The sequence below is a fragment of the Telopea speciosissima genome, chromosome 10 (assembly GCF_018873765.1).
Source record: "Telopea speciosissima isolate NSW1024214 ecotype Mountain lineage chromosome 10, Tspe_v1, whole genome shotgun sequence".
In the NCBI taxonomy this organism is placed as follows: Eukaryota; Viridiplantae; Streptophyta; class Magnoliopsida; order Proteales; family Proteaceae; genus Telopea; species Telopea speciosissima.
In genome coordinates this window covers 61156764-61171926 of record NC_057925.1, presented here as the reverse complement: position 1 = coordinate 61171926, position 15163 = coordinate 61156764, and the positions used below count along the sequence as shown (strand labels likewise).

Here is a 15163-nt window from a genome sequence, read left to right as displayed (position 1 = left end):
CCTGCAACTACTCTGAGAGACTAATGAAATTGGAAACTGACCCCTTCCTCTTTAGTGGTTGTTAATCATTTAATGGTGCTAAATGGTGGTCAATAGGCTGATAGGCAGGACTAGTTTCTCTCAACAGACACAAATGCAAACCCTCCCTCCCACCCATGGTTTTAGTGCACGGTATTGGATCAAGTATGGGTCACCTTCAAAATCAATACGATACCAGTATGGATCAGCTCGTATCGAACAAGTTTGCCCCTGTTCTCCTAAGAAAAATATTTTTTTTTTACTGTTTTACCTTAATTCATACCGTTTCATCACCGATATAGTATCAGCACGGTGACTAGCGATATCAATACGGATGATCCGATATAGATACCTCAAACCATGCTCCCACCACCAAAAAAAATTATAAAAAATAGGTAAAATTTATTGTGGACTGTCCATCCTTAGAAGTCTGCATGCTTTAACCACTTTTTATTTTTATTTATTATTATCTTTAACCTGAATATTACCTGGGACCCGGGCTGGCCCCTAGAATTTTATATATAGCACGTACTGTATTCCACATATTTTGTCCACCTAATATGTAATATGGAATGGTGATTTAGCAAATCCAGCTATTGAATAGAAAGGGTATGTTCTAGATTGGCCAGATTCATCATTTATTTTCTCTTTTCTTGTATCTTTAGTTATCATTCCATTTATATTTCTAAATATAATGAATCTTCAAATCTTTTTAAGTGACATGGTCAATTCTGATTTACGTTCAAATTTCATGTCACCAATTCTAATTGAGTTCAAATTTGACGTTACCATATATATAGCACGTACTCCACATATTTTGTCCAATTTTTTAAATAACAAAAACACCCCCAAGACCCCTGACCAAAACAAGACCACTTCTCCTCTAAGTTATGCAACTGTCCAAAATGCCCCTGATCCTCTCAAAACCCTCTTGCGCCTGTAACGTCACCTCTCCAAAAGTCGTAACTCACAACTCTCCCTCACTTCCTTCTCCTCTTTTTGGATGAAAGAACAGTGAAACCCGATCTCAAACTACCTGCGTCTCTTCCTTTCAAAGCAAACCAGAGCTCTTCAAATTCAATGGAACCAGGTGCCTCCCGTCGCATTCTCACAAATGGTCTCTCCTCTCATTGCCCTATTTTCGTCCTCCTTAATTTTTTCTCTCTTATGCGTACATATGAGAGGGTATATCCAATCTTGATCCGAAATTTAGTATGTAGTTGTTTCACACATTTTCTAAGCCCTCAACAATTAGGATGTTCACATCATTCTTCCACATGACAAAAAACTTATAGGATGTGCTGATATACTTTTCGGACTTGACCATGTTGGAATATATTTCTCCTTTAAAAAAAATGGGATGGAATTGGACTATCTTTTTTTTTATTATTATTATTTTAAGTCAAGTAAGAATATCATTATATAGATAAAAACTAGGGGCAATTACTATCTCCCCTATACTCATCTTATATTTACTTAAAGTCCCCTGCCTTAAATTTATTTTATGATTCCCCTAGGAAAGCAAAGTTTTACACCTTCTTCTCCCCTTGGTATTCTAAAATCCCAAGATTACTCTTATCTCCATAACCCAACCCCCTCTCCAATTGTGAGTCCGTGACAACTCATTTCCCCAACCCGCCCACCCCTACTTTCTTCCCTGACTGATATGGCGGTTGTGTTGCATGGTATGAGTCTCACCGCAACGGATTATTATCCTCTCTAATTCCTTATGGCTTGGCAGTGCGATAGTGCTAGCTAGTGTGGATGTCTGACACGTGGCAGCTCGGACATCCAACAGCCTGAGCTCAACATAGTCAATGAGCTTGGACCATTGGATGTCCGAGCTACCACATGTCGGCCATCCACTGCCGCACTACCGAACTATAGGAAATTAGAGGGGATAGTTTTCTCACCAGAACCTTCTTCCCTGACCACTCTCTTTCCTCTTCCTTTCCTCTCCCCGATCTCAATTAAGCCCTAGTTTTTTCGATTCCTCGCAAAAGCGAGTCATGTATTGCACTAGATGAGATAGCATTCAAAAATCATTGGATTTATATAAATATTAACATCACCCAGTGGTGGGTCTGCCTACCATTCAGAACTCAAAAAAAAATGAGCCTGAGAGATATAGACATAGAGAGGGGATGGTGTTCATGTGTTGCAGGTCGCCCGTCTCCTGAGGATCATAAAGACTGCATTAACAAATAATGACAACTTGCTTGCAAGTTGAAATCGCTCAATAAGATCCATTTCCATTATCAAACGATTTAATTGAGGGCAATTACTATCACTCCCCTATACTCATCTTATATTTACTCAAAGTTCCTTACCCTAAATTTTGTTTCTAATTCCCCTAAAAAGGCAAAGTTTTACCCTTTCTCTCCCCTAGTATTTTTTTTTTGTTTGGTGTAAACATCCCCAACCCCCCCTCAGTGAAGGAAGGAGCCCCTGGTAATCTAAAATCCTAGGATTACCCCTTTATCCCTGTAATCCCACCCATAGGGGTGTCAACGGGCCGGGTTGCCCCAAACCCTAGCCCAACCCTAGAAGTCTTAACTTAAACCCAAGCCCAGCCTGACCCTAGTAGGGTTTTTCCAAACCGGCCCTGATCAGACCTGTGTGACCTTGAATACCTTGGCCCACTGAGTTGTGGTACTAACAAGGCCCAATCACAGCCCACTTATGACTTAGCAAAGTCCATGCTATAAAAAATTTTACATTTTTTGCAAAGAGGATATTTGAAACTGGTATAAAAAACCGATCGAACCCGGTCCATTTCGGGATGTCTGGAAAGAGGTCTATATAAAAGATAAAAATCCTCTCCAATTCTTTAATCCGGCAATACACGTGGCATAAAGAGATCCTGGTGGAGATTAGTTTGCACCATTTCATGAACTACAACCCATTTTAGTTACCGATCCTTCCTAACCCGACTTTCCCTCTCTCTCGGTTCATAACTCTTTACCATCATTGTCGAGCTTCAAAAGTCTGAAGCCAGACCTGCGATCTGCTGGAAGGGTAAACCCTCGAGGGTTTGGAGATTCAGATCTGCGTTCTTCTATGGTGGTGGCATAGTGGGTGTTGTGGTTTCAAGGTGGATTAAACATAGCCATGGCCATTGTTGAAGTGCTGAAGCTTTGTCTAAATATACACAACAGGAAACCCAAGATCAAAGTAATCACGAAAACTGAAACTCTAATTGAATCAAAAACTGCATTATTCATCAATCACCCATGTAAATCTCCATCTTGCATATCTGGAATTATTCATCCCTAATGCTGGGTAGATTGATACATTGATGATATCCAGAAAAAAAATTACTAGGGTTCATGAAAAATAACCGATTGACACAGAAACCGCTCTTTCAACATCAAACGACGAGGAATAGGAGGAGAAATATTATTTACACAAAGTAAAAATCCCCAAAACGAAATCCAGGAAAATGATAATCATATGTTAAACCATACAAGAGGGATCTCAAATCTGAAATATCAAGCACAAGCGCAGGGATTCTCCACAACCAAAAGTTCTTCATCAGCGATCCTGAAGAGTGCTACCAGGTACTGCAAGATTGGTTTTGGAATCGAATGCTTTGGGGGTTTCCATATAAAGCGTTTTTTATACATGTTCTTGTTCTTCAGAGGGGCCCTGACTTGACATTCGTGTTCTGAGAATATTTTTCTTTATTTTCATACCCTTTTTTACGTATTTTATTCTAAGAGACGTTTTTCAAAAAAAGGGGTCGATTGATTTGCAAGTTCTGCATGCCATCAGCTATAGAATCAGCAGGAGCTCTCTGGACATTGGGGTTGTAACTAGGCAACGGAGGAGGAGCATCGCTGGGCCTTGGTATCCAGAAGGGTATAGGAGACGCCATGGAAGAAGAATCACAACTCGATCTCGATCCCTTGATCCAAAATCCTTACTTATTCTCTGAAAATCCAACAAAACACAATCCAAAGTCCCAAATCGGAGAATGCCCAAGCCAAACAATTAAATTCCACCAAATTCTAAATAAAGAAAACAACAAATCTTCATCTCCACAAATGTTTATTTTCATACCATTTTTTACCTATTTTGTTTTAAGAGAGATTTTTCAAAAAATGTCGGGGCCTCAGAGTCAACTCCTGAATCAAGACAAGGTCGACGGATTGTTCTTCTAGTGAAGATGAATCAACGATGGGTTCTAATAGGAGGAACGGTACAGCGGGGCATAAGTTACCTGCCAGGTACTGCAAGATTGGTTTTGCAAGAAGGAGAGAAGGAGATAACCGAGAGAAAGGGAAGAAAGTCTCTGCAAATTTCTTTTTCTCTGATTTTGTTTTACCTTCTAATCGGGTAAAGAGGATCCCGTACCTAAAACAGGTTGTCGTTCATGAAATCGGTTGTGATTCATGAAATGGTGCAAACTATTCTCCACCTCAGGATCTCTTTATGCCACGTGTCACACAGGAAAGGTGGCATTGCCTGGAATTGCCAGAATTGGAGAGGATTTTTATCCTATCTAAAACCATAGAAAGAGGTGTTTTAGCTGTTTCTGCTATTTAGTGTTGTTTTTCTCTTTCCCTTGATCCAGTCTTCATTGTGAGCTTCGACTGCCCTTCTTGAATTCTGTTGTCAGGTTTCTCTGTTTTCACTAGGGTTTTCTCTTGAATTGTTATTTTTTATTGTAATGTTTGAAGACACATAGCGTTATATCTGAAACTGTGATTCCGCTCTAATAGAAGATCGAAAGAGATGTCGTCTAGACCCGAGTTACAAGCGCCTCCCGAGATATTCTACAATGATGCTGAGGCTCGCAAGTATACCTCTTCTTCTCGTATAATGGAAATTCAGGTGATCTTTCTCATTATCTTTCTTCATTTTTTTTTTTCTTCCTTTCAGTTCTTAATAAATTGATGTTTTTTGAACTTCTTTCTCTCTCTCTCTTGAAATTATTAAAAGGCAAAACTTTCGGAGAGAGCGCTGGAGCTGCTTGCTTTGCCTGATGATGGAGTGCCTAGACTTCTGCTTGATATAGGTAATTGATTACCTTCCTGTCTATTTATTTTTTATTGCCTTTTGAAGAATTTAGGAAGACACTTGTCCTATTGCTTTGATGGAAATGATTTTTTGAAATTGTTTGTCATAGCACATGGGCCGTTTAATTGTTCAAACTTCACCGTGAAGTGTGAAGCAAGTAGAGTTTGTTGAGTCACAACTCACTATGCATTGTCTGATAATGGTAAAGCTACGGTTGAGTACTTCAACATTGATCAAGTGTTAGGCTTGAGAAAAATAAGCTTTAAGTTTCTTTCATCCAGTAGTGTAGTGTAGTGTAGTTAGATCGCCCAACTAAAATTTGATATGATGCATGCATTAGGCCATGATTACTCTACTCCAGGACTCTTCTAAACCACTAAGAATTAATTTTCCTTGCTTTTTTTACTAGTTCTTTGATGTAGGCAATGTGAATGAAAACCTGCAGGTATGGGAACTTATACTAAAAATATTAAAGCCAATTAATGAAGAAATCAAGACACAGAAAAGGGTTCTGATTTCAATGTCAGATTTTAAAAACCAAAAAAGAATCAACAGTGGATCTAAAATAAATAGCGAAAGAAGGTTCATGATTATATATTCAGTAATTGATTTTGTTTGTCGATCAGAATTGCATGGATGAATTAAACTATTAGATAAGCAAAAGGGAAAGAGAAGAATTGAGAAATAAAGAAGCACAACAGACGGAAAATATAGGAGCGAATAAGAGTCGTACAGACCTAATATCTAGGCATGCAGCAGCCTCAAAACCAAACAAATTTTATTTCAAGGATACAACCCTATTTATAAGAACCAAAATTTCTCACTTTAGGACTCAGCCTAGCTACTAAAAAAACTGCCCATTTAAGTTGTCTAAACATGAATTTAATAGAAAGAATAATAAAATATGAAAATTAACTCTTATAGCACTTAAACTCAATTACTTGCTGCCTGCTCAACCTTTTTGGTCACCACTCGAACAACTTCTAAAATTACTTGACCCCTGAATTTCAGGTTTTTAACAAGGGCAGTTACACCAATATCCCATGTACATAAAAGGTCCAGCCCATAATAGACTTAAGTCCTACTTAGGTCCTTTAAACTCCTATCTGGGCTTAGTCTCCCAAGTATAGCCCAATCAACATGGCCAGCTAGGAGCTGAACTGCTACATCAATTGACAAGAATAGCAATTAACAAGGAAAATAGCCAAGTAAAGAGTACACAGTTTTTTTGCTTCTTAATTACCTTTCTTCAAAACTTGAGGATGGGTGTTTCTGAACCAGGGGCAACTCATGAGCAACTCAGCTCTAATCTGATCATATTGGTTGACCCCAATATGGCAGTCCTAGCCCAAATAGGAGTTAAAGAGGTGTAAATAAATCTTAGGTCCTTTGACGTGGACTGGACCTTCTAATTTCATGGAATATTACTATAATTGCCTCATTATAAGCCCAAAAATGTTGGGGTTAAGTGATACGTGTTTGGATGTTGTTGAGAGAAAATAAAGGATAGAGAGAGAAGATAGGAGAGAAAATAGGTGTTTCGGTTTTACAGACAGATCCTTGCGTCCTGGCTTGGGTGAGGAAGCCTTACCTCATCTCTTGGAGAGATAATTTAGCAATTTCAAAGTCTATCTTTGTTCCATTCGTTATCCATTATAAATGAGAATTACAAGTAAAAACTACGCAACACACTACTAGAGTAACTTCCCACTTCATGTAAATAGAAGATACCAATAAAATAAAAAAAGAGTTAGTTATTTAATTTTGTTCTTTTTATTGTATTGATCCTGCTGCAATCGATCTCCCGCTGGTTTCCCTGGTTCAAGGTCAACTTTGCATTAGGGAAAATACCCCAATAAACAAGAAATCATATGAAGGAACCAAGAGACAATGGGAGCTTAAATATATTTGGTTTGGGATGGGGATTTATGGGAATTAGGGTAATGGGGTTAGGTTTGGTGATAGGACTTTAATTTACTAATTCAGTGATGTAATAAACTGAATCAGCAACCCAGTGAGTTGGGGATGGAATCAGCAGTAAGGTTTTTGGGGAAAATAGGTTAAATTTAGAGTTAGGATTTAGGAGGGGAAAATGATGTTATTAGGGTTCGGCTGGGCACCACCAGCCAAAAAATGGATTGAGTTCTCCAATGGGACAGAGGAGCACTCGATCAGATTTTGGAGGGATTCCCACGGTTGGTTGGAGGTCTGGACTGAATGTAGGTCTTGGAGAAAAGAAGGGAAAGAAAGAGAATCTAGGGTTTGGGGATCTGAACTTACTAGTTGTTGATGAACAAAACCTTGAGATCAGATAGCTTGACTGTAGAACAGTAATGGAGATGCAAACAAGAACCAAACAAATCACCCGGGCTTCCCACCGCAAGGTGTCAATCAGATCAAACATCGATTCCGTCTGCCTTGATCAAACACAAGACAAAATTCTTCGTGAAGAAGACAAAGTTGCAAAGCAGCAGCTTCATGTTGTTTTTCAAAATTCAGTGAGGTAAAGAGGAGCCCCACAAATTGATTTATTTATAAGGCTTAAAGGCCAAGTACTCCTAATCAAACTAGGAGGCTGAAGTTTCCTTGACCAACTCTAAAACATACCACTCCCTCTCTAAAAATCGTGGAGAGAGGTGGACCTAAATTACATTGCTTAAAATAAATAAAAGAGAATTATTAAAATCACTTAAATTGAACCATTGGTTGATTAAGCTTGGACCTGATTCAATTTAAGATCTAAAGACTTCAAAATAAAACGAAGTATGAAAGCTAAATAAAAGACCAATCAGTAGCTAGTTCTTCTTTTTCTTGCTGATGTAGGTCTTCAGATTTGTATCAGTCACTCTAACTCAGCAATAAAAATTCTTACTCAAATTCTAAATTGTGGGCTGCTTCGAGCAATTAAAACTTATTTACTTATCAGACCCCTAATTCATAATTAGAGCAGAGGAAAGGTTTCTAATCCATAGTTGTGAAGGCGGCACCGAGGCGTCCAGGCGCCTTGGTCGCCTAGGCGGACGCCTTGTTCGCCTAGTTGGTGTCGCCTCAAACTTTGGCCCTCTCCACCGCCTTGGGTTGCCTAACCGCCGTGACAACTATGTTCTAATCTAGGCCCAAAATAGAAATCTTAAATTCTTAATGGCACTAGGAGATTTGATTAGCGGCACTAGGAAATTTGAATTAATGGCACTAGCAAAACTGAATTAGACTTAAACTAAACATTAATCCTATATATAAATATGGGGTTATAATATTGTTCCATTACAACTTAAAAACCAAAACGCTTAGCCCAAGACCTGTATAACCTATGATGGACTTAAAGTAAAGCCTAATAAAGTTTAAGGTTCTTAAATTGAGGTCCAAATATACTGCTTAAGAAGCCCGGCCTGTTGTTAGGTGGGAAATATTGACTACAAGGCCTTTTAATGCTGAAAATGATATGACTGCCTGCATTAATTTTTCTTTTTTTAACTTCATTTATAATGATCATATGGAAGCAGTGGCTTTGCAATGCAGATAAGAAGTCTCACAATCCGAAATTAAGATTGAAGAATGTCTCAACTGTTACACAAGTTATTTTTATCAAGGTGTGTTGCATTGCTGTGTTATTGAATTTGGTTTGACATCTCCACAGGGCTTTCTTTGGATCATTGTATAGATGCCTTGCAAGGGGAGCAAGAGCAGTATTACAAGTGTATCCTGAGAATGTCGCCCAACGAGAGTTGATCCTGGGTTTTGCTATGCGTGCTGGGTTTGCGTGTGGTGTACGTGGTGGTTGACTACCCCCACAGGTATGTTAGAGTTTTGTTAGGATGGTATTGAATTGATCTTTTGGATTCATAATATGGAGTAGATTTTGAGTTTCTGAAGTTCACGATAGTGTACTCTTGGCACTCTTAAGAAAATAAGCTTCTTGTTGATTTTACTCCTATATTCTAAAGGATATTTAATGTAAAAAAATCTTGTGCAGATCTCTTCTGTAGTTCTTCACAAAGATGGCCAGAAAATATTCTATGTTTTTTGAGCTATTTTCCTAGCTTGAATGAAGTTGTCATTAGAAACACTTTTTGACTGGCAACCATCTTGCTAGAGTCCTGTGCTGAAACTGCACGGAGTATTGTACTCAAAATGTTGGTATGTGTGACTGAACTTCTTCCAGCCATTTTATATGGCTAACTAACCTTTGATAACTATTTTCAAATCAGTTCTAAGAGCAGAAAGGAATACCTTGTCCTTTCTTGTGGTCCACCATCTGTAAGCACGGCTCTTCCCAGTGGGAAAGGTGATGATGATGGAGAGAGTTGCTCTGATGAGGATAGTGAAGAAGAAGAAAATCAAACAGTAAGTTTTCATTGTGAAGTTTTCTCTATATTTTGTATTTTCTTATGCTTCTGAGTAATGTTGGTCTCCATGCCATGAGTTAAATTTTCTTCAAAGACAGTGCTTGCTATCTTATGAGAGTGATATGCTATATCTGTTTGTCCTTTCAACCCAAAATTAATTTGATTGGTGAGTAATTGGAATCATCTGATCAAATATAAAATAGGGGATAATCAAAATTATATTAGAAACGGAAGCTAAGCAAACATGGTAAGTACAATTTAATCTATAAAATATATGGCAAGGTTCTTGTCGATCAATTTCTCAGTATGTTGATGAACTGTAGATATGAATTCTTCCAGTAATGTTGTCCTTCTGATGTGCTACTTTATTTTTCCAAAGGAAAGAGATTGAATGGACCTTTTGAAGTAGCAGCATCATGCATTCCGTTTCTAGGCATCTTTAGAATGACATTTGGCTTCTTTGTGGACCTCAGGTCTGCATTTCAGAAAGGCATCGGCCAAGGAAAAAACCTGAAACTAACAAAGAAAGCAAAGGGGAGGGAATGGGTTCTGAACAAAAAGGAGCAGAAGAGGAGAAAAGGGGATGCTGTTCCCCTCGATATCAAGTATACTGCTCGGAATCGAAAAGCTCGTTTCTAATCAGCTTGCTTCCAGTCCCTGTCCTTTACCATTTGGAGGTTCTGTTTTCTGTTTGTCTTATACTTTATTTGGGAGTTTGCATGTATTACAAATGGGGAAATTTTTTGTTTCTATCTTAGAAAGTTATATTTCTTTCTTCTGTGCATTTAAATTGCATGGAACAGTTCCAACCATTTTAATCTAAGTCTGACCAATATAAAATTTTGGACATAATTGGTTTAAAAAAAAAAAAACAGAAATTTTTGGGTTTGTACATCCAAGTATTTCTTTCTCTGTGTAAAGAACTTGTGCATCTCTCGAGGCTTGTCATACAAACTTTAGGTCATCAAATTACAAGCTTGCTTCCTCATCTTGTACCAATGGCTTGTGTGTGTTTCTGTGTGTGTGTGTGTGTGAGAGAGAGAGAGAGATTGTATTTACCCAAACTCTGGTATTAAATATGTCTCTTGTTTTTTCGGAACATTTTTCAACTGAGGCTGTCTCTACTTTAAAAATACTGTTTACTTGAAAGCTTAGCCCCAACATTCGAGATCTTTTCTCCACTTTCAAGGTTATCCAGTCACATTTTTTGGATTTTAGAGGCTGAGGAAGCTTTTGGTTACAAAAATCTAGGGTTTCCTTTTTGGGGAAGGGGATATATATAGCATAAACAAACTATAGCATTAGACTCTGTAAGCCTAGAAAGCCAAGGAATGAAATGTGGTCAATTTGTCTTACACATGATGGACAAGGCTTTCTTTGTCAGGGTATCACCGATTATCAGAGCACATCATCTAACGTCCTTGCACTAGTGTAAACTAATCAAAATACCCTTAAGCATTAAAACACAACTAAGCATTTGCAACTAATCTCAAATTCACTTCCAACATTGCCACCAGCGTATTGTTGCCAATAATGACAACATATACACTTCAAATATTGCCAAAGTTCAATAACACCACTAACTAGACCTCCTAGGGGGGGAAAAATTGAAAAAAACCACTATTTTGGTATTACAATTCTCATAGATGACTTCAATCGCAATGGAGTGGACAAATGCCTCCCACTAATGCTAATATTGGCTTCAAGTAGCATGTCACATGCTCGAGAGAATTATAGAGTCCATGCAAGTGTAGAGGAATGTCACTTTTGCTTCAACACCCATGTAGCATTCATGCAGATATAGAAGTACCTCTCAAGCAGGTTAAGAAGAAGAAAAAATTTTGGCCGCCATTTCTATTTTTTATTTTTAAATTATTTTTCGGTAGACCCATTTCTATTGTTTCATTCTCATAACTGTTATTAGTTATTCCTCAGCTCAAGTCCTCAAAAAACACTTAAATACTCTCAATTAAAGATCCGTGAGCTATCTTAAATATTGGCTTTAAAATAATCCAAAAAAGAAGCAGAGATGCTAGATAGGCCAGTTTCTTCTTTTTTTTTTTCTTTTTTTTTTTTTTCCCTTATACCTCGTGTGGATGAATGCTGAACCAGATCCAAAATGCTGAAACACGGTCCAGCCATCAAGGCGTTTTGCTGAATGAGTTACCGGTCCAACCTTCAATAACTAGAAAACCGCTTAGTCTGAGTTGGCCAATGACCCCATTGGGTTGATGTTTAAGTAACCAATTCACTAGGTTGATTCAGCTATGAATTGATGCCCTTCAACTGTTTCTCTAGTTCTTTCAGTAGTTTAGGCAGTGACAATAATCCTTAACATTGTGAATAAGCGATCAAATCATAAAGGGCATACCCAGTGCATGAGGCTCCCACTACTGCAAGTCTGGGGAGAGTCATAATGTATACAGCCGTACCCCTGCTTTCGCAGAGAGACTGTTTCCAGACTCGAACCCAACCACAGCTCAACAACCCTTAACTTTAGTTGGTTTAACCCTGGGCATGCAGAACATGTTTGGAATGTTATATGGCATCAGTGAATTAATATATATATGCATTACTGTTAAGATTTAATTAGTGATCGAATTGCTGATGTTATATGACATCAGTGAATTACTACTCGATCATGCAAGCAACTTCCCATGAACCATATGTAGCTCTACTAAGTGTCTTTTTTATTCTGTTCCAGAGGTACATATTTGCTCTCTGTGGTAGCTAGAAATACACACAGAACTCTCATGGAACTATAAACTGCCCTAACTTTGAGACCTAATTAGAAGTACTACTTCTCAAACCTCACATGATCATTTTAACTAGTCTATTCTATAAGATAATTTTAGATTTAACTTAATTATACATGTAATTAAGAGCAATAAGATGTGGTAGAGACACACTCAAAGTACAATATAGTTTTTTACGAAAAGGGCTCTCTCTCTCTCTCTCTCTCTCTCTCTCTCTCTCTCTGCAAGTCTCAGTTGACTACCCTGCAGTTCTTGCGTATCTGGCCAGCTGATCCAGTAAGAGGACTAATATTACCCATATTGATCATGGAACTGGCAAAAGTGTTGAAGAAAAGGGAAGAGTCATTGCTATAACTTCCCACAAGTGTTTTTGTAGTTGAAACAGCCAAATCACTTGAAAAGAGATTTTGATCTGAAAGGAGAAGACCCTTTCCATTCAGCAGGTTCTTGAAGTAATGGTTATCAAATAGATCAGTTGAGTTCCGATCAAGAGCTGTGGTCTTGTTCCCATCACCATTTGTTGGGCAGAGATTTTGTAGATCGGAAAGCATGTTAGTTTCCAAAGTACTATCTGGTGCACCTGTCCCGGAGAAGTTGAACAACCTTTGACTGAAAGTGGCACACTTTGCCAACCCTATTGTATGACCTCCTAATTAAAGTTGCAGAGAAAACCCACATAAAATAACAAACAGATCAGTCTTGTTCTTTGTAGCTAGAAATTGATAGCTCTTCCCTAAGAGTTTGAGCTTTTAGGTCGAATATTGTTCGACTCTCGAAAATGCAAAAATTCAGTAATTAAGGGTCAACACTTCTCCCCCGGTATGCAAGGACCATGGGATTTTGGTCTACACGTGCGTGCAAGGGAGTGTTGATGTATATATTGATGCTGTCTTTCTCTAACAGTTTGAGCTTTTAGGTGAAACGGGAATGAATAAGTACTGATACATACCTGATAAGGATACAACATCAGTGAGATTAAGACCTACAGCAGCAAACTTCTCGATGGTTTTATCCAAGGTCTCGAAAGGAGAAGGAAGGCCAGTGTTTGCTCCTGTTTGATTTGCCACCAACCCATCTCTTCTTCCTAGGAGAACTTTCCATGAAGGTCCTCCACTCTGCAAAATTATTGCATTAATTCACCATTAAATTCTCATCTGCTTCTAACTACTAATGGAGATAATTATCAAATTAAAAGGATGTAAGAGATCGAGCTTACTAAAAGGACAGCATCTCTGGCTGTGATAGCTAATATGTCAGCACAGGATACCACTCCACTGCATGAACTTTCAACAGCACTCTTGATAGTATCCACAACATCAAATCCTCTTGCAGAGTTTAAGTTTGGGCCAGCAAATTTCTCACCATCACTCCCGTCCAAGAGTAACGATGCGTCGCAACCCTGTACAAAGTAGAGAAGAAGATAAATTAAATTACATAGGTACTTGAGCACTCTGTCCTTAATGGCTAGCTTTTAAGGATGATTTCTACACAAGTCCCTAACAAATGGTGTCAGAATGCTCACATTTACAAAGCAATCATGGAAGTGGAGTCGGAGCAAGGAAGCTGCCATTCGCATTTCGTTCTCGATAGCTTTCTTGATCTCTTGACGAACAATTTTGAGAAGATTAGGACATGTATTGTCGTAGAAATCAGTGGTTAACTGGGATCTCACAGTTATAATACTAGAACACAGAATCAGTGAAAATATGATAAGCAAAGACTTCATTGCTGGTTTTCTTTGTTATGATCGATCGAAGAGAGTTTAAGAGAAGTGGGTCAGAAAAGCAAAAGCTGCTAGCCTGGACTGCAACACAAGGGACTCTTATAATGGCTAATGGGTAATGTAATGGATACACATTAATTCTAGGTGGAATCCATTATTTATAGCACAAAACAATGGTTTGAAATAGCAAATAATGGGTTTTTAAGTAGCTAGCATTAAGATTTAATTATGTTTTTAAAGCTACTAAGTGGTGTAAGATAAGGCGGTGGCGGCGGGTGCGTGCTTGGCGGTATCCGGAGCACCACCATTGCCAATGTACGTAACCCACCATTAAGATTAGTCATGAGTTTAAATTAAGCTGATCAGTGATTTAGTGGGTATTAGAACTTAATTTTAATATTCCCCAAGCTCTTATGGGATTAAGAGGTCGGTGATGTTCATCGTTATCTGGAATGCATATTTGATATATAAATAAATATATGATAAGCATGCATGCATCATGGCACAGTACTACTGCCCTTGCAGAGCTTTAGTACTCAGAGAATTGAAGCAAAAAACGAAACCCATTTTGCTGCCACTTCCGTGTACGATTTAGCAATTAATGGCTGTTCCTCCCTATACGCGCTTAATTAACCCTAAAACTGCACTAAAAAAAATTAGTATTCAGCCATTAGCTTCGTTGCTCATATGTGTTTCATTATTTAATCTGTTACCAGACAAAGAGAGGTGCCTGGTTCTAAAATCTAAATGCGGCCAGGCCTAACCCAATAAGCAGGCCATCTGCAAGTAGGATCGCCCACTTGAAGAACATTGACACCATTTCCAATTCAGATCGTCTACGGCCCAGCTGCCCGTAGCGATCTGTGCGTTGCAGACTGGGCCGTGCGTGCAATAACTGTCTTACCCCATTCGGGTAAGGCGTTTGGGCAGGGGTAAGACGATCTTTACACTCGTGGCTCAATCTGCACCACATATACCGCTACAGACAGCGCGCCGTAGAGGGTCTGGATCCCACTATTTCCATTGTATGTACTACTCTATCAATATTATATCTTAAAGCCGATGGTAAGGATCGAAGATGGGGGACACTGGACCTTAAGGTTTTGTATGGCTGGATTTGGGGTGGTGAAAAACCAAAGAGGGTTTCTTTCCTACCAATTAACTAATTAATTAAGCACCAAATATTACATTTCTTTATGGAGAAAGTTTCCCTCCACCCGGTAAAGGACGATTCACCCACCGAAAGAATCCTCTCTCTTGATTTGATTATATTGAAAATTTTGATAATACCTCTTTAT

At 38.5% G+C, this 15163-nt stretch overlaps 1 protein-coding gene and 1 pseudogene across 1 annotated transcript; one reads left to right on the top strand and one right to left on the bottom strand.

The window, feature by feature from the left end:
• The first annotated feature begins 8525 nt into the window (after nt 1–8525).
• On the top strand, nt 8526–10159 carry LOC122643851 (annotated as a pseudogene).
• Nucleotides 10160–12364: 2205 nt separating this feature from the next.
• On the bottom strand, nt 12365–13868 carry LOC122643850 (peroxidase N). Its single transcript, XM_043837424.1, has 4 exons — nt 13665–13868; nt 13359–13541; nt 13092–13257; nt 12365–12791 (listed from the first exon to the last, which is right to left on the bottom strand). The coding sequence occupies exons 1-4, from the start codon at nt 13866–13868 to the stop codon at nt 12373–12375; spliced, it is 972 nt and encodes a 323-aa protein (XP_043693359.1). The 3' UTR covers nt 12365–12372.
• Between the last annotated feature and the right edge of the window lie 1295 nt (nt 13869–15163).